This window comes from Rhinolophus sinicus, chromosome 17, assembly GCF_057876585.1.
Source record: "Rhinolophus sinicus isolate RSI-liver-muscle chromosome 17, RSI-T2T, whole genome shotgun sequence".
Taxonomy (NCBI): domain Eukaryota; kingdom Metazoa; phylum Chordata; class Mammalia; order Chiroptera; family Rhinolophidae; genus Rhinolophus; species Rhinolophus sinicus.
In genome coordinates, this window is record NC_142517.1 from 200,173,526 (window position 1) to 200,198,822 (window position 25,297).

At 39.6% G+C, this 25,297-nt stretch overlaps 1 protein-coding gene across 1 annotated transcript in view; it reads left to right on the forward strand.

Annotated features, from left to right (window-relative positions):
• SGPP2 (sphingosine-1-phosphate phosphatase 2) overlaps positions 1–25,297 on the forward strand; it is a 106,160-nt gene extending 80,863 nt beyond the window's left edge. The window contains exon 5 of the mRNA XM_019753681.3: positions 22,223–25,297. Coding sequence (XP_019609240.2) covers positions 22,223–22,774 — 552 coding nt within the window. The 3' untranslated portion in view covers positions 22,775–25,297. The remainder of the gene's footprint in view (positions 1–22,222) is intronic.

Genomic DNA, 25,297 nt, shown 5'->3' on the forward strand with positions numbered 1-25,297 from the left:
TGCTGTACACCTGAAATCAACATAAAATAATATTGAATATCAAAATAAAGTATAAAAATAATAATAAAATAAAATAAATATATTTAACTTAAAAAAAAAGAAATCAGTCCTTGTCAGAGGTGAATGGATTGCTGTGATGTCAGGCTCCAGCTGACTCCTGGTCAGGCCCCAGTGAAGTATGGAGAGTCATTAAACCTGCATGTGCTGTCACCATCCTGCCAAACCAGCCCTGATGCTGCCTCTATCTACCAAGACACCCAAGTAAGAAACTTGGGCATCCTCCTAGTTCCTCCCTTCCCACACCCCATCAGCCAGGTAGTCACCAAGCTGAATTAATTCTGACTCTTAACGATGTCTTAAAGCTGTTCTCACACCACTGCCAGGATATTAGTTCCCAATCTGATTATGCTGTTCCATGCATGGAGAAGTCTTTCCATTTCCTGGTGAATGTGAATGATGACACAGATAGCCCCAACTGTAAGCGGCATCCATTTGGGGACACTAGGGGGATCGACCATTGAGAGAAGTCAGCATTGTTTATGGCAAAGCATGGGAATAAAACACAGGACCTGATGACATTCTTGAGCTGCTGAATGTACCGTACCTGGGGCCACCCTTCCTCTAGGCTCACTATTCAAGGTGAAAAATTCTGTATTTCTCAAGCTGATTTTTATTGAAGTCTTACATTTCCCGTAGTGAAAATCATCCTAACCAAGCAATGTTTTGGTGTATAATTTCATGTTTTCTTGGTTTAAACAGTAAACCAATTGCAGCCAGCTGAAGACAATGCAGGAGGTTGGTGGGGAAAGAAAGGGTAGAATGTCTTGGAAGGAGTGGGTAGCTCCTGGAATCCAACACAGATGGAATCCAACAACTAAGCCTCAGAAAGGACCAAACCGAGTGACTGAGTATCTTCCTCTGCCTTTAGAGTGTGCCACTGTGCGCAGAACCCAGCTGCCACCAACTTCTCTCTCAGATCAATACCATAACTTCCAGAGATGAAAGTTAGATTCATCCATGCAGTACCCTTGGACCAGTGAGCCTTGGCAGGGGGGACAGGATCAGAGAGCAAAAAATGGGACCTTGAAAGCCACCTCTGTGGGCTACAAAGGTGTTGCCTAGAGATCAGGGACTAGGAAGACGACCCAATGAGTTCACCACTTCTGAAAATGCCCCAACTCAAGTGGTTACCATCTGCAAGAATCAGGACTCCTTGAATGCAAATAACAGGAACCAACTCAAACTTGTTTAAGCGTAAAAGGACATTTATTGGTTTTTGTAATCACAGTATAGGAAGGGCAGAGGTGCAGGTGGCCATTGGGAGAGTGGGACCCCAGTTTTACATCTTCATTGGAAGTCTCCCCCATTCGTTCCCAAGCCTCTTTCCACATGGTAGATCCATGCTTTTGGGTTGCCTTCTCTCTCAGACTAGACCCAGAGACTTCTGGGCTTAAATTCTTTCTGTTGCACTCCTGAAAGGATTCCAGTGGGGAGAATTTCAAGAAAGGAGCCTTGTGATCCAATCACAGTCCTCGGCACCCCTTGGACAGCGTTTGCTGCAGCAATTGGCTCGTAATCCAGGCCAGGCCAATTACATACCTTTCTTGAAATTCTCCCCACTGGAATCCTTTCAGGAGCGGGGGCTGTGATTGGCAGCCAGGGTTATGGTTAGTGTCAGCATTGGTATGTGGGAGGAGCAGGGTAGTTCTCCAAAATAAAATGGGTCTGTCACCAGAAGGAGAGTGCAGACAAAGCCCAGTGATATCCTTTCTACATTGGCATCATTGCATTCTCCTACTCTTTCAAAGACTCAGAAACTGGATATTATTAATATATTTGTGTTTGTGGGGAAAGGAGGACTAGAGCAAATAAGAGGGCTGATCATACTGTATTTGTAATGCCCCAAATTAATCAATCGCCACAGTCCTTTGACTCTAAATCTATCATCTCTAATATATTATCAGTAAAGTTAGCCAGAATTGTTGTTGTTAGATTAGTGAATAGTTGTTCCATTGTTTTGAACTTGAATTAGCTGAAATGCTGCTCTATTATGTGTTTCCTAAATTGTTTGATCTGTGGAACGATGTAGATATTAGGTCTTACTTGCTTATTCGTTTATTTTTTTTCCCTAAGTATCCTTTAGTTTTGGTTTGAGTTGGAGACTGTTGAAAAGGCTTCTCAAATATTAAATTATCTGCAGCCCATACAAAATTGTGTTCTGGCTTTGGACTAGAGCATTTTTGGTGTGTTTTTTTCAAGTCAAGTTCTTTGAAACTACTTAAAAAAAAAACCTTATTTCAAACTGCCTTACTTAATATGGAGAAGAAAGCTAATTGTAGTATAAATTACACCCTATCAAGCCTGACTTTCTGTTATACCCTGTTGGATAAGTTAGTTACTGAGATAAAAAGGGAATTTGGTTGTGTATCAGTCACCACAGTTTGATGCCTATGTTTTCTCTTTACCTTGGAGACAAATATTTCTACCCTTTTATAAAAATACAGAATTATTTCTGGTTTCAAAAGTAGTTAAGTACTCACAGTAAAACATTTGTCTTGTTTTTAAAGTTTGGTTTTTTTAAAGCAAAACAAGTCAATGTTAGTTAATCACCGTAGGAGAGGTTCAGACAGCCATTTGTTAGGATGATGTAAAGGGAAACTGAAGGCATGGTATTGCATGTGGCTGTATTAGTTGAATCAGAATTAGGGCTTAGCACAATTTCCAGCAAAAACTGCTCACGTTATGTATTCCTAACAACAAACATAAGTAAATTGATTGTTTATCTCCTTTCCCAACACTATCCAAAAAGTTACAGCTGGGCATGGTTTTCTATCTGTTCTGTAAGTGTGGGGTGAATAGGCTACTGGGACTGCTCATTCTAGGAGTGGGAGCTGGACTGAGCCTGGAGTGCAGCCCACTGAAGGTGTACAAACACAGAAGTTGGTCAAAGCATCGGAGTCCTGCAAAGGTCAGAGGTACCTACAGGGCACTGAGCTAAAATCTAAAGGGCTAATAAGCAGGCATGGATTGGTACTGGGCCAGTTTGCCGCAGACCAGAAGCCACTTAAATCCTTCCTGCTGTCATTCTGTGGCCTGGGGCCCCGGAAGCTGTTCCATTAAGGCGTTTTGTTAGACCTGAGGGAGTGTGACAATTAACTGACAATTAGCCTTACCAGGAAGGAGGGCAGGGGAACTCTCTGAGGCTAATGGCTGAGCAGCCAAGCCAAACAGACCCAGCCTGCAGCTACAGAGATGGTCCCCTGAGGCTGAGTCAACAGGTGAGGTAACTCTGAGGTAGTTTATTTACCTCAGTGAGAAGTTCCACTTCTACCCACCTGGTAAAGAGGGAGCTCAGGTAAATGCTTAAAGCCCAAGTTGCACTGAGAATGCATCCACTTTCCCAAATAAAAAAGCAACCACATTGAGAGATAGAGCACAGATTTGAGATCTGGCAGGGCTGTGGGTTGTGTTTGCGTTCTGGGTGAGTCCTAGTTACTGGTAAAATAAGAACAAGGGACTCGTTAAACCTTCCATAGAAGCCAGTCTCCATAGACAGAGCATGCCAAAAAATGTATACACATTTTAAGAAAGGAAAAAATTGTACTAATTGTAATACTCAATATATACTGAAAGCAAAAGATGAATACAAGTCACATTTGACTTCTGCAATTACAAGAGGTGCTCAAAGTGGTTACCTTCAGATCCAGACACTTCTGATTACAGCAAATTACTGCTTGAGCATAGATAACATCTCTTAAAATGTGTATACATTTTTTTTGGCACCCGCGGTGTTTCTTTCTGTTATTAGGTACTTGCTTTGTGAACTATGTAGTGGGTTACATTTTCATTGAATGGTGAAGTCTTTCTATAAGCATATAATCATATGCCTCTCCTCATGGAGAAAGGACTGTTTTCACAATTTGTGAAATCAACTTTTATGAAATGAATCAAACCTTCCCACTTATTTACTCAATTTTTTAAAAAAGATTCTTCAGCCCCTTGGGAAAATAGAAACACACATTTCTGTCATAATGCTCACCATTGCTATGACATTGTGAGAAATATTGGTGTCCATTTGCACGATTGTCATTGCAACTCTCTAAGTTATTGCTAATAGTGGAACGAAAGGAAAAAGAGATGACATGATTGGCTGTGATTCCTCAGCTAATGACGGGGGCCAGCTGACCATGTCCATCATGCTTTGGGATCCGTTTCCCATTGTCATCTAGTTTCTTCTAAGCATACTATGGAACACTCTGCTTAGGATAATTTTCTCCAAGTGGGCGTCCTAGAGGACACGATATAACATTTTACTGACAGAAAAGACAAGAGTGTGCATTTCATGACATTTGTTTAATGTCACATACAAATATTTCTATTTCAGTAGAGAAAAGGACACTTGAGAGATTTTCATTCAAAGTCTCTAAGTCATCTTGCATGTTAACGTGTAGATACCACTTTATTAGAAGTAAGAACCAGCTGTGATAAAGGTATGTGGTTGGTTACATTCATGTCTCTTTGTCCCATTAGATCGTGAGTCCCTGGAGGCTAAGAATCTTCTTTCTTCACTTTTGTATCCTCCCCTCAATTTCCAGCAGAGAGCCCGACATAAGTGCACAGTAAATGTTGAGAGCTTGTAATGGATATCATCTGTTATCTGTTCATAACTCAGATTTTCCTCTTTTATTTCTTTGTACTTTATTGAGTCAAATTTGACAAGATTCCTCCATTAGTCTGAATATTGCATTCATCATAGGAAACCAGGCCAGATCATGCATCTGATATTTTTTAAACATTATTTTGTTTTGCCTGAAAAAATAAACTTTAATTTGTGAAAAATTTGATAGAAAGTGTCATGCAGCAGTAAATACATGCAAGCTTGGATGCTCCATTGTGAGCTTCTAGAAATCCTAGAGTTGAAAGTGACAGGTGTCTCGATGTGTAAGAAGGGACCATGGAGCAGTGGTCAGCAGCATGAAGCTGGGATTCTTTGAGAGAATCTCTCCTAGCTGTTAGGAGAGACAGAAGAATAGCTGGAGACATGCTGCTTCAATGCTTTGCAGATTTCATTTACTAAATCTGGTGATGATGTAACCAGGAGGGGAGAAAACGGTTCTACAGTTCCTAATGAACTTGAGAATTTCATAAATAGAGAATCTGGTATCTGGTTCTTGGAGATAGGTGTGCAAGTGTGATGTGTGTGTGTGTGTGTGTGTGTGTGTGTGTGTGTGTGTTCCATGCCGTTGAGTTGGCTTCAGCTCCATGAATGAGTGACATCCACAATGTCCTCACAGCCCTGCTCAGCCCCTGTAGACTCACACCTATGGCTTCTTTTATGGAGTCAGTCCATCTCATATTTGGTCTTCTTCTTTTCCTGCTGCTTTCTGTTTTTCCCAGTATTAATGTCTTCTCCAAAGAACCCTGCCTTTTCATGATGTGCATGATGGAGGACAGCTTTAGTTTTGTCGTTTTTGCCTCCAGGTTTAGTTTGCTCTAGGAGATAAGTAAGCACTCCCAAGTAATCACCACCCAGGTTACTGTAAATACAGCATTACCAGTACCCCAGAATGCCTCTCATGCCCCCTACTCTGCGTCTCCCCCAGGGTACACACTTCCCAGATCTCTGGCACCATACCTTAGTTGAACTTGACATAAACAGAATTATACAGTATGCATTCTCTTGTGTTGGGTTTCTTTTACTTACTATTTTGTGGTATTCACACATTGTTGAATGTAGTTTAAATTCATTTTTATCCTTGTATAGTATTGTATGACCATTTCACGCTTTATTTATCCCTTCTATTAATGACAGATATTTGGATTGTTTCTAGTTTGAGGCTTTCATAAATGATGCTATTCTGAACTGTCTTTCATGTGCCTTTTTGAGTAAATATTTTTCCTGTTGAGTATGAATATAGAAATAAAATTGTTGGGTCATAAGGTATGTTCAGCTTTAAGGATATGCTGTTGTGTTTCTGAAGAATTATACCAATTTCCATTCCTACCAGTGGTGTATGAGATTTCCAGTTCTCCATATCTTTGCCAGCCCTTGCTAATGTCAGTTATTTTCATTTTAGCCTTTCTGGTGGGTGTGTAGCAATTATCTCATTGTGCTTTTATTTTGATTTCTCTGATGAATAATGACATTCAGCCTCTTTTCATGTTTGTTAGCCATTTCGATAAACCCTTGTGGGGTGCCTGTTTGTCTTTGACCATTTTTATTGGATTGCTTGCCTTTTCTTTATTGATTTATTGGTAAGTCACTGTCACATATATATACCTGTAGCTTGCTGTTTTACTCTATCGGTGGTGTCTTTAGGTGAACAGAAGTTCTTAATTTTCACGTAGTCCAGTTATCGATATTTACCTATGTTTCCAATTTTTTGTGTTCTGCTTAAGATATTTTTGCCTACCACAAGGTCATGAAGATAATTCTCTTATGTTTGAGAAGTTTTATTATTTTGCTTTTCTTGTTTAGATCACAGTATACTTGGAATTGATTGTGACTCATTTTGTTCTGTAGGAGTATACAATCTACTCAGCACCATTTATTAAAAGGATTGTCCTCTTTTCATTTACTGAAGCATCGGCTTTGTCATAAATCAAGTGACTATTCTCTTTCTCTCTCTCTTTCTCTCTCTCTCTCTCTCTCTCTCTCTCTCTCTCTCTATATATATATATATATATATATATATATATATATATATATATATATACATATATACATATATATTCTTTTTTCTATTAATTTGTCCATCTTCATGCCAATACGACTCTTTCAATTATTGTAGCTTTGTAAAAAGTCTTGATATCAGGTGGTGAAAGTCCTCCAACTTTGTTCTTTTTCAAAATTATGTTTGCTATTCTTGGCCCTTTAGATTTTCATATAAATTTTGGAATCACTTGTCATTTTCTCCAGTGCTATACTTTTTATTGGGATTAAATTGTATCTGTAGATCAATTTGGGAGAATTGGCACCTTTTGCAATATGGAGTATTCCAATGCATGGTTGTAGTACCTCCTTCTATTTAGATCTTTAGTTTATCTCAGTAGTGTTGTAGTTGACTGTGTAGAGAGATCTTACATATCATACATTAGATTTGTCCTTAAATATTTGATATGTGTGATGTTGAAATTTGCATTTGTTTTATTTTCTAATTATTTATAGCTCATATATAGAAATACAATTGATTTTTGTATATTGACATATCCAGTGATCTTGCTAAATTCAATTATTAATTCCATTAATAGCTTGTATATTCTTTGGAATTTTCTACTTAACACAATCAAGTAATTGGTGAATAATGCCAGGTTTACTTCTTCCTCCCCAATATTTATTTCTTTTGTTTGTCTTATCACATTGGCTTGGATCTCCACTATGATACTGAATAGAAATGGTGATGTAGTCATCCTTGTGACTAAACTCAGTGAGAAAGTGCTTTATATTTCATACTTAAGTATAATGTGAGTTTTAGGCATTTTCGTTGGTACCATTTACCAGTGTAAGAAAGTTTCATTTTATTCCTGATTTCTATGAGTTTTTAAAATCATTAATAGTAATGACTTTTATCAAATGATTTTTGCATTTATTGAGATCATCATATGATTTTTCTTTATTTTGTTAATGTTATAATTTACACTGATTGATTTTTTATTATTAAACCAACTTTGCATTTCTGGAATAAACTCAAGTTGGTCATTATATGCTATACTTTTTTTTTATAGCACTGAATTCACTTTCTCCTAACATGATTTTATGGACTTTTATATCTATATTCGTGGGAGAGATTGGTGTATGATATTTCTTTCTTGCGGGATTTGGTATCAAGGTTATGCTGGTCTTTTAAAATGATTTGGGAACAGTTTTCCTCTTTTTCTATTCTCTAAAAGAATGTGTATAAAGTCATGTTATTTTTTTTCCTTAAATATTTGGAAGAATTCATCAGTAACCCAATTAGACCTGAAATGTTAATTTTTGGGAAAAAGCCTTTCGAGTATATATTTCATGTATACATATGAGACAGTCCAGATTTTGTCTACTTCTTTATCAGTATAAGTTGTGTTTTTCTAGGAATTTGTCCATTTTATATCAATTGTCAAATTAATTGTCATAATATTGTTTATAATAGTCTCTTATTATCTTTATAGTGTCTGTAACAATGTTTCTTTTCATTCCTGATTCCATATCCTTTGTTGATCAATTTTATAGGGGATTATCAATTTTGGTAGTCTTTTCAAAGAACCAACTTTTGGTTTTGTTAATTTTCTCTATTGCATATGTATTGATTTTCTTGTTTTTCTTTTCATACTTCTTTCAGAATTACTGTGCTCTTATCTTTCTAACGTATTTGAAGTAGATTTTTAATCTCTGATTTTCAGCCCTCTTCTTTTCCAGTGTATCATTTACGGTTCTACATTTCCCTCTAAAAATATGTTTAGTTGCATTCTGCAAGAATCAATAAGTTGTTTTTCATTGTCATTCAGTTGAAAATATTCTCTAGTTTTTCTTGTCAGTTGATTAGAAGTATATTACTTAAGTTGCCAAATATTGGAGAATTTTCTAATTATTGTTTTAAAAATTATTTCTAGTCTAATAACCCTATAGAGAAGATATTCCACAAGATTTCCATTTCATGAAATTTGCTTTATTTCCCCACAGACGGTTAATTTTTGTAGATGATCTATTTATTTTGTGTAATTGTTGGTGTTTTATATGTCTGGTCATTTTTTAAAATTGTACTTTTTAATCTTCTATATCTTTATTGATTTTTTTCCTGACTTCCTCTATGAATTGCTGAGAGAGGCATATAAAAATCTCCCCCAGTGATTGTGGATTTGTCTATTTCTCTTTTTAGTTCTGTCAATTTTTTCTTCACATATTTTAAAATACTTTGTTACGTTATTTGGTGCATACAGGTTTTAAACTGTCATCTCTTTGGTAGATTTACCATTTTAGCATTATGAAATGTCTTTCTTTGTCTTTAGTTATGTTTCTTGCCTTAAAGCTACTTTGTCGAATATTAATATAGCAACACCAGCTTTTAGTTAGCATTTGCAAAGCATTTTTCCAGTCTTTTACTTTTGACTTTTCTGTATCCTTATATTTGCATTGTTTCTTATAAGCAGTATATAGCTGGGTTTTGTTTTTTAATTTAGTTTGACAATTTTACTTTTTAATTAGTGTATTTAGCCTATTACCACATAATGTAATCTGATATATGTGGGTTTAAATCTACCATATTGCTTTTTGTTAACTTTTCCCCACCTGTTCATCTTTATCTCTTTTTTGCCTTTTTTGTGTTATTAATCAAATATTTTAACTCTACCATTTTCCCTCCTCTATTAGCTTGTTATAAAACCTTTACAAATAGTGGTTACCCAAGGGATTACAACATGTATCTTTGACTTATAAGAGTCAAATGCAAGTTAGTACCTTTATTACTTCCTGAGAAGAGTGGGTTATTAAATGAAATTTAATTCCACATACAATTAAAGTCCACAAGAACTTATTTGTATCATTTTATACTTAGTATACATTTAGGTTCATCCACATATTTATCCTTTCTGTTGTCCCTCATTCCTTCCTACAGTTCTGTTCTTCCATCTGGCATCTCATTTCTTCAGCCTAAATTACTCTATCTAGTGTTTCTTTAAGCATGGTTCTGCTGGTAATGAATTCTCTCAGTTTTTGTTTTTCTGGAAATGTCTTTATTTCGCTTTCATTTTTGAAGGATATTTTTGCTAAGTATAGAATTCTCTGTGTCATTTCCTACAGGGTCCCTGGACTGCGTGCTTGCCATTTCCACATGCCCACAGTGTGCAATAAATCAGTGTAGTCAGCTGGGTCATACTGGCTGTGAATTTCCAGATCTTATGCCTGCCAAGCAAGGATGACTATTTTTGAAGTTATGGATAATCCACTAATATAAGCTTTTTGGAGGGTATTTTGTAGAATGTATTAAGATCTCAAGTGTTTGTTCATAGCCTTCTAGGCCCCTAAGCCCATTTCTAGAAGTTTGTCCTAAAGCATATAATTACAGAAGCATGAAAGTAAAAATAATAATAGCAAACCTTTATAAAGAACCTATGATCTACTAGGCACCATTTTAAGTACTTTACATACATTGATTACCTCATAAGGTAGTTAATTGCAACCCCAGGAGGGAGGTACTATTATTATCCCAATTTCAAGATGAGGCTTAGAGAGGTTCAGTAACCTAACCAAGCATATGTAGTTGGTAAGAGACTGAACTGAGATTTAAAACAAAGCAGTTGACTTCAGAATCCTTGCTTTCAATTACCGTTCAATACTAATCCTCCAGGATGTTCATTAATGCATTTAATAGCAACCAATGAGAATATACTACATGTCCATCAATCAGATCTTGTTAGTAAAGTGGGTGTTATATAACCATGAAAATACTATATAGTTCAGTAATCATAAAAAGACATGTATGACCTTGTCAATGAAAAAAAAACAGGATATAAAACAGCTTATACAGTCTGGTGCTATTCACTGTAAAATTGTGTGGGGGTTGATTATAGACAGAGGCCTCTGAAATGCATTTTTAATAGTGAGGCTGACTTGTTTTTGATAGAAACAATAATGCTATTTTTATTTACTGGACAGAGAATATATCTTATTCTTCCTCTAGCTTAGTATATTTCTTGGTATGTAAAGCTAACTGAAAATAAAAGCACACGATGGATTCTGAATGAATGAATGAATGAATGAATGAATGACTATTTGAGCTCTATTATTATTTACATGAGGACTTCCTAGAAAAGGAGGAAGATTTTAGACTACTGTTCTTCTCTGACTGGCTACTTCCATTTCTTGTGATTTCCTCCTTTGCACTGTGTCTTTTTTCTTTTTTTAAACAATACAATGTGGATTTTGGCAATAAAACAAAGAGATGGGTTTCAAAGAGCATATGTCTTTTGTCCTTTCATTATTTGGGAATCGATTTTAAAATTTGCAAACCATTGACTTGGAAAATTCTTAGTTGCTATAACCCTACCTCCCAAAGCTAATTGAAAAGGGAACCAAGTTCTCAACAGAATTAATATCCCTTCTTTGTGGTGCTGTTTCAAGAGGAGAAATTCATCTTGAAGTGTTTAAGGAGCTGATCTGGGCCGCGTTGCCTGTGGAGAGACATAGCAGTATCTATTTAGCCACAAAAGGCAGATGGACTGTTTATCTATCAGCCATAAAACTGCCTGAGAATTGGTCTCATTACCAAAGTATGTCCTGTTAGTGGTCTGATGACACTGACTAGGGAGGAGCAGACAGATATAGAGGATTAACGTAGCTGCCTTACATCTTACTCTCTGAAAATCAGCTAAAGATCTAGAACTTAACTTTAATCTCAGAACACTACTGAGGTCTGTGTTTATGTATCTCTGTAGGAATGTTCCTTAACAACATGCTCACTTGGGAATGGAAGTAAACACTTCATGTATCAGATTTTTAAATGCACAACAGGACTTCCTGTACGTGCTGTACTTTATGTGACATCTCCATAAAATCATTTCATGTGCGTAGGTCTATGGCAGTTTAGTTTCCACATCACATCCCTGAATACTCACCATGTTTGTGAAAACAAAGGGTCACCCAAGGACCACAATCTTGTACCTCATTGTATCTTAGATCTCATTTCTCCACTTTACTAAAGGTACATGGCTTTCTGTTCTTCTCACTTGACACACACTTGATGACCAGGAAGTGACACTCTGACAACTGAAGTTGTCAAGCCTCATCAAAGACATTGGATGGCCGGCCATCTTTGACATCACTAGAACAGTCTGCAAAGCAAGACTGATATTTTTTAAATGTCCAGTAATCTCCAGTTCCGAGTTTGCTCCAAAGGCTGCAAAGTATTCACTCAGGGAGTTCTGGTTTTATACAGGGAGCCACAACTCAGAGGCAGGGACGAAGGACTGAGACAGATTGACTTTTACCCTCAGTATGAGCATCCATGTTACCAGGTCTACAAAGAATTTTCAGATCTTTCTCTTGTACCTCTTCTATATTGGAATATCACTTTCAAAAATTGTGCTATCATTTTCAAGTATGGTACTCTTATAATTCAGACATTTTTACTCTCTCATGTGTGTTTCAAAAAAGCCCTGGGAAAGCTCAGACCCGCCTTGTTGCCCTCTGCGATTCAGCGAGGTGAGAGTCTTAGACGTTCACAGTGGGATCCCCATAGCCTCCGCATTACCTGGGGTGGGGGCTTGTTAGAAATACAGACTCTCAGGCCCCACCCGGACCTACTGAATCAGGACCTGCATTTTAACAAGCTTCCCAGAGGATTCTAAAGGAAGATACAGTTTGAAAAGCATTGAAACTGTCTACACTCACATCCCACCCAGCAAATATGGGGCCGATGCCAACTAAATTTCAACCTGCATCGGCTTGTTCAACAATTACATCACATTCAACATGACTTTCTTCTGTTCTCTTGTTGCTCAGAGGCCCCTCTGCCCACCCAGATTTGAGAAAAATTGCTTGAATGTTTGACAGTGTCTTTTGTGTCGTCTAGCAGATTGCCCTTCCCTGTACTTGTCATTCTTGCAAGCTGCTTAGCAATTGTCAAAGAGGATGTTATAACCTGCCTGGAAGCTTGTTTGAGTTAATGTCATAATCCTGTTGACCTGCCAAGCCCTGTGATTCATTATAGCTAAACCTGTTTATATTTATGCCAATTATGGGTGGGGAAGTTTTGTCTGTTTCATGAAGATCTACTGTTTGGACTTGTTAGATTCTGTGAAGCCAAGACAATCTAGTGATTATTTCCTAAATAATGCTGTATATGGAATAAAGTTTAGAAATATATAGTATATCTAAATATCTTTCTAGTTAATATTATAAAAGCATGCGAGAATACCTTAGTATATCATCACATTAGGAAACATAATACATGCCTTATTTACTTTTTGTTTTTAGCACACTAGTGCCATTTGAGAGAATATACAAAAGAAAACAAGATAAAAATTATAATTATTGTTGTATGGAATATGCATATCTAATCACCCAACAGTCACATGAATAAACATTGAAATAATTACCTACTTGCTAGAGTACAATCTTTAAATGGTAAAATCATAACTTTTGCCCAAATATAAAATGAATAGGTGTCAAAGATTTTATTCGACTCATTAGTGAAGGAACCAGTAAGATGTAAAGAATAAAATACTTAGACAATTTAGTAAAGAAATATTACATTAAAATTGCTGAGTTATTATATATACAAAACTGGTTACTGTCCCACAGAACAACAAACTGTAACCATTGGTGTTCTCATTTCAACTGAATAGAAATTATTCACATTCCTACCAAACAAAAATCTATCAGCTGTCACTTCACTAAGTCTGAGACCTTTAATCAATAGTAAACAGTGAATTAAACAAAGTACTTTCCATTCTATAATCCTTGGGTGGCTTTTGTCCCATATGACATTTAACTATTTTTTGCCTTATGTACAAGCTTTATATAATTGAACAAGCTTACAGAAAACCTATTTTTGTTAAAAATGTCAACCTATTTTTTTTTTAAATTTTTTATTGGGGAATATTGGGGAACAGGGCCCATCAGCTCCAAGTCAAATCGTTGCACTTCAGTCTAGTTGTGGAGGGCGCAGCTCAGCTCCAAGTCCAGTTGCCATTTTCAATCTTCAGTTGTAGGGGGCTCAGCCCACCATCCCATGCAGGAATTGAACTGGGAATTGAACCTGCAACGTTGTTAAGAGCCATCCTGCCTCCCCTCAACCTAATTTTTAATGAAGGTTTCTGTGTGCTGAGTTTCCAAGAGGTCATCTATTTTCAAAATGCAGAAGGTGAAAGCTGGCATGCTTTTTTTCTCCCTCATATAGTTGTGACTGAGCTTCCGTGAGTTTTCAAAAAGTCTTTTTTTCGAAGTCTTCTCTTTATAATTGTGGATTTCCATACCTAGTCCTAGATTTGTGCTCAGATATCTGAGGTGGCTCAGAGAACAGTCATGACACAGAAAGATGGGCATCCATGACAGAGTGCCCAGTCAGAGCTATGACTACCAGGAGATCCTACTGTAGGTGTTCTCACCACATGGCAGGGTAAATCTGCTTCCTGCTTTTTACTGACCCCTCTGGATGTTGGTGGGTTTCAATAGGAAGTTAATATTTTTGAACTTATGCATTCACTCGTCCCTATATATACGCTAATTACATGACATGTAGGTTTCTCTCTGTAATCATTTATATTCATATTCATGAACAATGTTGCTTCCCTCTTGCCATTTGTCTTCTATTGCATCTCATCTGCATGATTTTCAAATTGAATTAATTGTGAGCTAGCATGGACAAGAGTAAGTATTCTGAGTATGTTAGCTAGGAACCATTGATCGATCACTGAAAATAATTTGGTAGAACAATTGTAGGGTTTTTGTTTTATGGGAGTTTTTGTTGATGTTTTAGTTTGTTTTAATGTCAGGGTCTGCTCACATCCAGAGCGTTCACTGCATCTGCAAAGAAGTGGGTCTTGGCTTTTACTCTGCCCCTGGCTTCAGTTCCCTCTGTGAAGGCAGCCAAGGGCAGAGAAGGCCCTTCACATTCTCAGCAGGGGACCGAGCAGAGGGGAAGATGCCAGAATCATAGAGTTTTCGGCACAAATAGTTCCAAGATCTGAATGCATTCCTTCCTAACAATTGAATGAATGGGTTTGTTCTGGCCCCTTCTTTCTAGTTAGCTAATCTTGTGTTGTGTTGGTCTGCTCAAAAGCATTCTTTGGTGAAGATGTCTGGCGATAGAATGTAAATTTGTCGCTGTACACTGCATATGGGAATGTGACGTAGGGTCAGAATCCACAAATGCTGGGAGTTCTCAGGGTTTGGACCTGCTGTTGAAATATCTAGAGATGTTTACCTAAAAGAAGGGTGTTTTTGTTTGACTAAGAATAAAAGCACTATTTTATGTGTTTATATTAGCATTCACGAAAATTTGTGCTGACGCTTGGGGTAGCTCTGACAGCATTCTTTCTGCACACTTTAGATAGCCTGTCATTATTACTGTTTTCTGTAATGAGATAAAATAAATCTCAAGCTTTCATCTGAATGCTAAGTTTTATAGCTGGAAATGATAATAGATACACAAATCAAAGGGATTTAGACCTTTCTGCATTTTAACTTTGTAAAATGTTAATTTTGTGCAATGATTTTTTTTTTTTCAAATAATGCAAAAGGCTTCATTTAAACCATGGACAGTAAATTCAATGAAAGTCGATTATGTTTCAAACAATGTGATCTGCAGGGCGGTGCTAGCAACAGACCTGCTGTACTTTTGTTTTAAATGTTATTTACATCGTGGAGGAATATGTTCATTATATAGATTCTTGGGGGCATTTCATTTTTTTGACATGATGTGAACATTTATAAGCATTAGTTATTTCTATTTTCATCTAGTTTGAAACAATTCAGATTTTAACTCCTGATTTCTTGTCCTTGATTACATTTTGTTATAAAAATAATAGGTGTGGACTGTAGAAAATGTAGAAAATAGTGCAAAGTATGGAGAAGATCATCGTCTGTAGTAACCAAACAGAAAAAAAACTGCAACATTTTAGTTTATTTCCTTCTGATAGCTTATCCATGCATGCAAATATATACTATATAAAATAAGGATCATCCTATCTGTGAAGTTTGTATTCTGCGTGGTTGGTTACTTTGAAATTAAAAAAAAAAAAAAAAAAAAAGAGGTTGCAGAAATGTATCGTTTCAAATGGAAAATGTCCACACTATATTATTAAATAAGAAAGCAGCCTGTATTTTTATCTCAGTTTTGGTGTACTGTGCCAGACACATAAGCGGGCAGTTCCAAAGAAATCACCTCCTGGTTTCAAATTTGCCAAAATCGAAACAGCAGATCCAATTCCAAGATGGAGCTTTGGTGAGTTTTTATAGTTTCTGTGAATTTAGTAGCTTGAAAAAAAATTAATGTAAAAAGTTGTTCTCGAATGTTCAAGCACTACAGTTCTTATTTATAGAAGCTGTCTAGAATAGGTTTGTTGTTAGAAACTTAGAGGCCCAAAGTAGAATGCTCATTTAGCAATGGTTCAAGTATTTTCCTTACAAAAGTACCTAAAACGTCTTTGTTACAATATCACCTTTTATTGCTGAAAATCCAACTGTGTGTCTAGAAGGAAAGAAACTCTACACCAGCAGCCATGTTGGCTAAAATTACTTTCACCTCAAAGACTGGGGCTGTGAACGAAAATAGTCTAGTCTCCTGATGCATTGCAGATGAACAGAATCCGTTTATAAAGAATATTCCAACAGATGTCTGGGAATATGGTAACAGCAATTACAAAGGAAGACAGAAGGAAGGAAGGAAGGCAAACTTTCTTTTATGAATGGAACAATGGGTATTAAATATTATGGACATTCAGGAAAAGACAAAGACATTGAATTCTCTCACTCACTATGACTGAATGTCTGCTATATGTTAGGCATTATGCGAGGAGCTTGGAGGAATAACGAAAACATGCAGAGAACTCGTCCTTACTGATCGGAGTTTTATAATCAACTCGGGAAAAGCGTGTGAACACATAAACCTGCAGCAGAGGCAACATAAGGAAAGAGACACTGAGCAAGTGCTTTCATGTTCAGTTCAGGGAGAGTTGATTTCCAACTGGGGTGCTACATGAAGGTGCTTTTGAGTTGAGCCTTAGGTGAACTGATAAGATCTTAATAGGTGAAGTGTGCTGTACATAAAAGGAATGCAGAACCATGGTGATAAAATTGTACTAGGCATGTTTGGGGGAAAACAAGTAGACCTACTTGACTGGAGTGGAAAGTTCAAATTGGGAAGTAGTGAGAGAAAACCCTGGAACAATAGCTTAATTAAGCCCATAACGTGCTGGACTCTGGCTCTCTATCAATAGGCTGGTGTTTCTCAGAGTTTTCTCTTTGGATTTGCTACATCCACATTTCCTTGGGGTGTTAAAAAGCAGACTTCTGGGCCATATTTCAGCTCAGAATCAGAGGGCAGCTGCCTGGAACCTACATTTGCAAATCTTCCTGGGTGATTCCAGTGCACATGAAATTTGGGGAACACTTGCTATTGAAACAGCCGTCAGGAATGCAGTCAGTGGATGCTTTGGGGCAGGAGAATGGCAGGCAGGAGATGAAATGAAGGTTCAAACTCTGATGGCAGGAGCGGGAGCTTGTGAATGAAGGAGGGAGGGGTCTGTGGAATGCCTTGACTGGCCGATATGAGTGGTAAGAGGAAGAGGAAGGAGCTGTCAGATAGCACCATCAGGACTCTGAACTTCCGTGATCAGGGAACCTGGGGTGCCATCAACAGAAATTCCTGTAATATATGAATTTCCCTGAGCACCTGCAGGATCTCCCTGCACCTCTAGCCCTCTGCAAAACTGTGTTTTACCCCCACCCCTGACAGAAGCACCCCCGTACAATATTTCTGGAGTTTTCCAAGGGAGTCTCACCCCTAGCGCCCCTGTTGCTCTGTCTGATGACCTGGTATCAGGACAGCTGTGCTGGGTCCCTCCCTCTCTGCCCAGGCTGTGACTGAGGGCACCTTGGTCTTGCCCATGGCCCTGTAGGCCCAGCAGCGCCCTGACATTGGAATAACTGTCCCCAGCTGGTCTAGGAGATGACGCTGTCACTCTGAGAACTGCAGTTACTGCCCAGCGTCAGCGCCCTTTCCTGCTGGTCTGCATGTCGCCAGTATCTCTGTGGCTGTCCTGCCAGGCAAAGCAGGTCCATGCCCATGACTGTGGTTCAAGGGCCATATTGAATGATGCTGGTGCTCTGCCTTTGTCCTGTCAGGTGGTGTCAGAAAGTGCCCACGTGGGGCACTGTGGCCTCGGTTATGGGTACGAGAAAGAATGGATTCTTCCCCTCTGCCAGAGGGGTTTCAAAGCAACATGCTCTAGCTCTGTGTTTTCTGGACTGAGGCAAAATGACTCTTTCATTCTCTCTGACTTTCATAGGAATCAGAGGTGAAGTCCAGGGGGGCTGCAAGGAGACAATCTGAGTGGCAGGATCTTCTGTCCCGGCTGGGAGAGGAAAGGCTTTTTGGGGTGTTTAGCTCATTGTGCCTGGCTCTCTTCCTTCCCTTGAAATGCGTGTTCCTTTAAAGCACTCATGCAAGATGGCCTGAGTCCTCAGCCCCTGCCCCATCCCCCGTGTGTACCCAGTCCGCTGCAGAGGACATTGCGAGGCTCACCCAGGATCCCCACTTCATATGGAAATTGAAAGGCAGATCCTGTTTGGAGAAGCAAAGGCTGAATTTTATTTTACCCAAATTGTTTGAAGAGGCAATATGTTTACATGACATAAAATTCAAAAGGCACATAAGGGTACTGTGTATTCACATGAAAGTGTATCTATACGTTCTCCCACCTTTTTAAAATGGAATTGGTAACATTACTATACATACTGTTCTGCACCCTTTAAAAAGAGGTTTTTAAAATTCTATGTCAGAGCCTCCAGATCCTTCTTCCAGTGGCAGAACACTCCATTGTGTGACCACACCACGGGTAGGTTTACCTGCTCCCTTTAGGTGGAAACTGGCGGGTTTCCAGTCTCTTGCCATTGCAAACAAACACCAATGGACAACTTGTAAATGCCTCATTTCAGATGTGGGCAGGTGTATCTTTATGGTCCAGTCCCAGAGTGAGATTGTGGGGCAGAGGTTAAATGAACATGTGATTTAAAAAAAATATTGCCAAGTTTCTCCACATCAGAGTTGTGCCATTTTGCATTCATGTGATTAATGGCCTGAGTGCCTTTTTACTCATCCTGTTTCATCAGCAGAATGTTGTCAAACTTCTAGATTGTTGTTAATGCTGATAGGGGAGGGATACATGCTCAGCACAGTGTGTGGGGGAGGAGCGGGCGTGGTGGGGGACAGGACGTTGGAACCTTTCAGCGTCCAGTGCACTGCTTTACACACAGCAGTAGACGCTCAACAATGTTTTTCAGTGGCAAAACAAAGAGCCCACCAGCTTTCACATTTTTGTTTTAAAATGTAATTTTTAAATTTATTTTTTAAATTAACAGTAAAATTGACTGTTTGGGGTATATAGATCTGTGGATTTTAACACCCCCACAGTATAGAACAGTTCTATCACCCCAAAAAACTCCCTCATGCTCTCCCTTTGTAGTCACACACTGCCCCCACCTCTAGACCCTGGCAACCACTGATCTAGTCTCTATGTCACTATAGTTATATCTTTTGGAGAATTTCATATAAACAGACTCATACAGCATGTAGCCCTTAGAGACTGGCTGTTTGCGCTCAGCATAATTTCCCGGAGATTTCATCCAAGCTGTTGCGTGCATCGGTAGTTGGTTGCTTTTATTGCTGAGAAATAGTCCATTGTCTGCTTCTAGCAGAGTTTGTTTACCCATCCACCCACTGAATGACGTTGTGGTTGCTTCAAGTTTTTGGTGATTTTTAGTAGAACAGCTGTAAACATTCATGTACTGATTTTTATGTGAACATAAGTTTTAGTGTGCCCTCAGCATAGTTTAATTTTCACTTCTTATTATGAGACAATGTAGTACGTTTTCATATGTTTAAGTGGCATTCATATTTCCTCTTCTATAAACTGCTCATTTCCTTTACTCATTTTAATTTTTGGTTATTGGTAATTTTTATTTTAGATAAGTTGTGTTGAGGGGCTGACGAGACACCTGGATGAAAATATCTAGCACTCTGTTAGAAAATATGGGACGGAAGTTTGAGAGAGAAACACCTAAACACATAGATTTGACTCATACTGATACTGAGAATGTAGAGGTGAAGCCATTGACCTATAGAAACTTCAAGGGGGAAAACGCACAAGGACAGAAACTGTGGAAATGCCCTTATTTAGAATGTGGAAAGAGAGCAAAGATCTAAAGGAGAGACTTCTTAGAGGTCAGAGAAGAGCCAGGGTGGTGAAGGGTAACATTAATATAAGATGATTATTAAAGGTCTGCTAAATAAAAGGTATAAATCCACAGGGCACAATGTTCAGAAGAAGAACGTCTCTTTCCAAGAATTCCAAGCAAAAGCCCTACACATCCATCTGATTGTACTAGCTTTGGTCACATGACCAGGAAATCCAATGCATTGATTGGCCTACCTAAGTCACATGCTCTGACTCCATAATTTCCCAGAACCTCATGGATCCCCAAAGGCAAATAGGCCATTGTGTCACAGACATAGATGCTGAAGAAATAACCAATGAATGTCTAGAAAGTGGCCTTTGAAAATGGTGTATCATCTAAGCCTAGGAGTTTAAACAGCACTTGTGTTTCAAGTTGAAGAAGTAGAGGCAACAGGTATAGAAAAGTCAATCCAAGAGTGTGGCTTAATTTTGGTAACCAGGAAGCTTCAATGAAGGACTTTTCCTTTTTCCAAAAATAAGGCAACATCAGTGCATACTCACAGGCACAGGAAAAGGAACCACGGGAAGGGAGACAATGGAGATTCTGAGGCCTGCTTTCTCGAGGGATAATTGAAGAGAAGGATGGAAGTAAGAGCAGGTGAAGCCCAGGGTGCCGCAGGGAGGTCATGTGGAGGCACAGGCTTCCCCTGAGGAGGCAGGTTGGATGCCCCACCCCCTCTTGTTCTCCCCACTCTGTTCTCCTCACTGCAGTCAGACCGATGCTGTTAATATAAAAGTGAAAGTCTGGTCGTGTCCGTACCCAGTGAGAGCTACTTCTGTGGCTCTGCGTTGCTCCCAGGAAGTGGACTGGACTCTCGGGCCTTGTAGGAGGTGACTCCTGCCCATGTTTACTCTCTACTCTCCAGCCCCAAAGGCCATCAAGAGTGACATGCTACCCTCTTTTCCTCTTAAATCACGGAATTCTCTGTCTCTCTGCTAGACTGTAAGCTATTTGTTGAGCTCGTTTGGGATCCTCTAGCATTGTGTCGGGCGCACAGCCGGCGCTCTAGGTGGTCACTGGGACAACGAATGGATGCCTGCTAATCTTGAAATGTGCTGTAGCCTCAGTGATTTTTTTCTAAGTCTCACCCATAGTTTACTGAAATCAGATATCATTGTATTAGAAACTAAGGAAGAGAAATAATGAAGTTATTACAAAATGGAAAACCAAGCTTTTAGAATTCTAGTGTGTGTGTGTGTGTGTGTGTGTGTATGAAAAAAGTGCAAGGCAACTGCCAAAATGTAGACAGGGTTGACTGTAGGTGGAAATAAGGTTCTATTTTTTTAGTATAGTTTTCAGTGTTTTCCAGATTTTCTGCATGAAATTCATATGTATTACTTTTTAGAGTTGTTCAGATTTTCCAATACATTGGGGGAAATATTTTAAAATTTTCAACTGCAAACTTTTAAAATAATCCAGATGACTCTTCGTAACAAAACCACAATAAGCTCCTCATTCTCTGACTTAGATGTATTTGTCTATTAATTACATTGACTTCATCTAATAGATTTTGCAAGGAGAACACTAAAGGGAACAGAAAATGGATGACATTAAGGAGTTAAAGATATCCTAAACAGGCATTTAAGGAAGAAAGGAAAGGAGGGAGAGAGATAAAAAATGGGGAAGGAGAGAGGGAGGAATGGAGGAAGGAAGAAAGAAACCACCATAAAATGTTCTAAAGAAGGATTAATTAAATCAAGCATGGTACAGGCACTCACTGAAATTATATGCAAACTGTTTGAAATACTGTCACTGCAGACAGACTGGTAGTGCGAAGGCTGGCATGGGGGAGCTTTGGCACCACCTCATGCAAAGCGTCTTCTGAAGCCACCCCAAAATAAACAAGCCCTGCAAGCACTAATGGCATGACTGTGATTCTCCCAGAAGCTAACTTCCTCCTCCAGCCAGTGGCAGCCCCAACCCCTGCCTTCCAAGAAAGGATGATGCCACTTCTGTGAAAATTAGGACAATACTTGTCATATGATCTTAAATAAAAAATAATAGAAGGTTGAAGGAACAATGTGATTATAGCTATGCATCAAGAAAACAAATATGGTACTTATTCCAAAAACAGAAAAAACTGGAAGAAAATACGTAATGGGAACAGCATGATTGTTGCTTGCATTTTGCCTACTTTCAACTTTTGACTCCTTTACATTTTTGAAACCTGTATTATAAAGCAATGTAAAAATTGGATTTTCAATGTCAAATCAACTCTGTCCCAGAACGATCCCTGCGGACAGGGAAGCCCGCAATGGCTCACGGCATCCTTTTCTCTCCTTTCTATAGGATGTGCTGGGTGGTGTCCTGCTCACCGCAGCCCTCATCATCCTCACCCAGCCCGCCTGGACCCTTATCGACCAGCTAGACTCAGCCAGCCCTCTCTTCCCTGTATGTGCCATCGTGGTGCCCTTCATCTTGTGTTACAACTACCCTGTGTCTGATTACTACAGCCCGACCAGAGCGGACACTACCACCATTGTGGCCGCCGGGGCTGGGGTGACCATAGGATTCTGGCTCAACCACTTTTTCCAGCTCATGTCCAAGCCAGTGGACTCTCTCCCCGTTGTTCAGAACATCCCCCCATTCACCGCGGACATGTTACTTTTGGGTCTGACCAAATTTACGGTGGGGATTGTGTTGCTCCTTCTGGTCCGTCATCTTGTACAAAATCTCTCGCTGCAAGTGTTATACTCGTGGTTCAAGGTGGTCACCAGGAACAAGGAGGCCAGGCGGAGACTGGAGATCGAAGTGCCTTCCAAGTTCGTCACCTACACGTCTGTGGGCATCTGTGCTACCACTGTTGTGCCAATACTCCACAGGGTTTTGGGATTACTCTGAGCCTCAAATCACTGGAAATTAGCCCACTGGACAAGAACCAAGACATTGGGTGAGCAAGTCCTGACACAGATTTATTTTCTTAAAATGAAAAAAACAAATCCTTAAGTCACGTCCGTTTTGCTGATATCTGTGATAAATGCTGCTGCTGTGTGAAAGGGGAAAATGTCTCATAGGAACCATTAGTCTGTAAGGGTCAGGATGCAGGTGAAGCCAGGCTAAAGCCCAGTCACATTCTTTAAGGGTTCCTCACCCTGTCTGTGAACTCGGACTTTGGCAGGAATTGAGGCCTGGATTTGGAATGGCCACAAGCCCCACTGGGCTCTGGGAGCTGGGCAGGCTCTGGAAAACCGGAGGTGGGACATTTCTTTTCAATTACCACCTTTCCCAACACGGATTGAAACTTTGGGCCGGGAAAAAGGGTGGCACCAGGTAAAACTACATTCCTCAGACAGGATGGCTTTCATGTCTTTACGATCAAATTAGGCTGCCCGACTGGGAGGTGAGAGCACTGCAGACCTCACTGTGAAGCCATGAAAGGCGGGGGCAAAGCTGGGATGTCCTGGGCGAGCGCCTGCTGCACTTACACGTCCCAGCCTCTGCAGGTGTGAATATTGAAACAGGGATCTGCTCTTCCTTGTTTGTACATTTGCAGGATTCCAGGTACCATTACTACTTTCTTCTGAACCATGAAACAAACTGGCGGCCCCCACTGCACCAGGCAGGTGGAGGTTAACCTCCTGCTTCAGAGTGACTGGGGATAAGCCCTCAGCCGGTCTTCAGCATTTTTTTTTTTTGGCTTCCTTACAATTTGGGAAGGCATTGTTGCCTGCATGTGAAAGTGTATCAGTCGAAGAACAGGTGAACTGAATCCTTCCTGGGCCTGGCAAAGACGGACTGGACCTTGGGACATTACCTGATCCTGACAAGGCCTCCCGACATTGCTCCTCTACTTCTCAGTTCCCTTCTGTAAAGCTATTTCTCAGCTACTAAATAGAATCAGGGGCTCCCTTTCTGCCTTCCCACCTCTCATCTCTTGGCAATTTCAAGGGTAATTAATGCGGGAATAACGTCTGCTTCTTTTGGGAAAACAAGCCAACCAAATACAACACTCTTGACACCAGCGGTGTGTCCTCTTAGACTCAGGAAAGCAGTCATGATGCTAATACCTGTGGATCCGCTCCCAAGGCTCCTGCTCAGTCATTGAGAATAAGGTACAAGTAGCAACAATTTTCTTAAAAGTTAATGTACGTAATTAGTTCACAAAGTATCTTCTGGGGTCCAGGGCCTGAGCCACTGAAGCAGTGATTTATCAACGTAACCCATCATCAGCACCGACACACGTTAGGGGAGAATCAGCCTGCCTGGCAAGTTAGGCTCTTTACCTGTAACCGCATCCAGAGTGAAAACTGAATACGTCTGCGGGCCTTGTTTCTGGGATGACCTTTGGGAGTAGACGGAGTGCTCCAGTTTCCTGAGAAGAAGAATTTTTAGTGAAACATCCTGGTTTTCCTTCAAATTCTTCTCTCATTTTTTCCATAGTTAGAAAACAGGGATGAAAATGACCAGCCATTTGAGTATCTAGTAGCTTTTACTGCCTGTCTCTTTAAGTCCCGCCAATAGAAAGGCCAGTCAGCGGAACTGATGTATTTAAGGCTGTATTTACACAATTTGTATTGAATATGGTATATTAGCCAGAGCACACTAAAGAATGACCATAGGATTTGCCACGGTGGGTCACTTTATAAAGTATCTTGTGACACCAACTGGAGAATAAAAAGTATATACAGGTGAGGGCAAGCTTAGTTTTTGAGCTCCTGCTTTGCCAGCCCTGTCCATTCATTTCTCATGTAGCACTTCACTGTAGTTAAGTCTTACACCCTTTCAGTCATTAGTTCATTGGCACACCCCCGCACATGTCCCTGTAGTTTGTCTGGGTTCCCTTGAGACATCTGGGTTTTCTCTCTGGGGAAAGACTGCCCCCTGCTGGTTCACCTTCAGTCTTGGTGCAAAGCCCCTCTCTTGATCCCGAGTCTTGGAGATGAAGAACTTAAAAAGTCAAGCTCACTGTGATGTATCCAATATAAGTTGAAGACTTATGGTGTCGTCAACCCTGCATTTGGAACCTGTGACACCAAAGCCCTCAGGAACAACATGCCCCTTTTCTAACTGTCCTCGTGGCCCAGGGCGTCCATTCTGTACCCACCGTTCTAAATAGCAGTCATTTCATGCCAGTTTTGCTCAGACCTACTCCGTAACACAATACACAGAAGAAAAAGCCATAGAAGAGACTCCTGAACTAAACCCTTTAAATGGGGGTGGTTGAAATCCCAACTTGCCTGGTGGTTGCACTGCAATGTCGGATTTTCTTGCCCAAATAGGGGACAGATGTTTCCCAAGTGTTATCAAGCACGTGGTGTTTCAGGGCCATATACTCTGAGTTTCTATTTTGGAAGCTTTCAGCTGTCTTGCTTATGTACCATTATGTAAATGTATTCTTTTCAAAATAAAATCATTTTTGTTTGA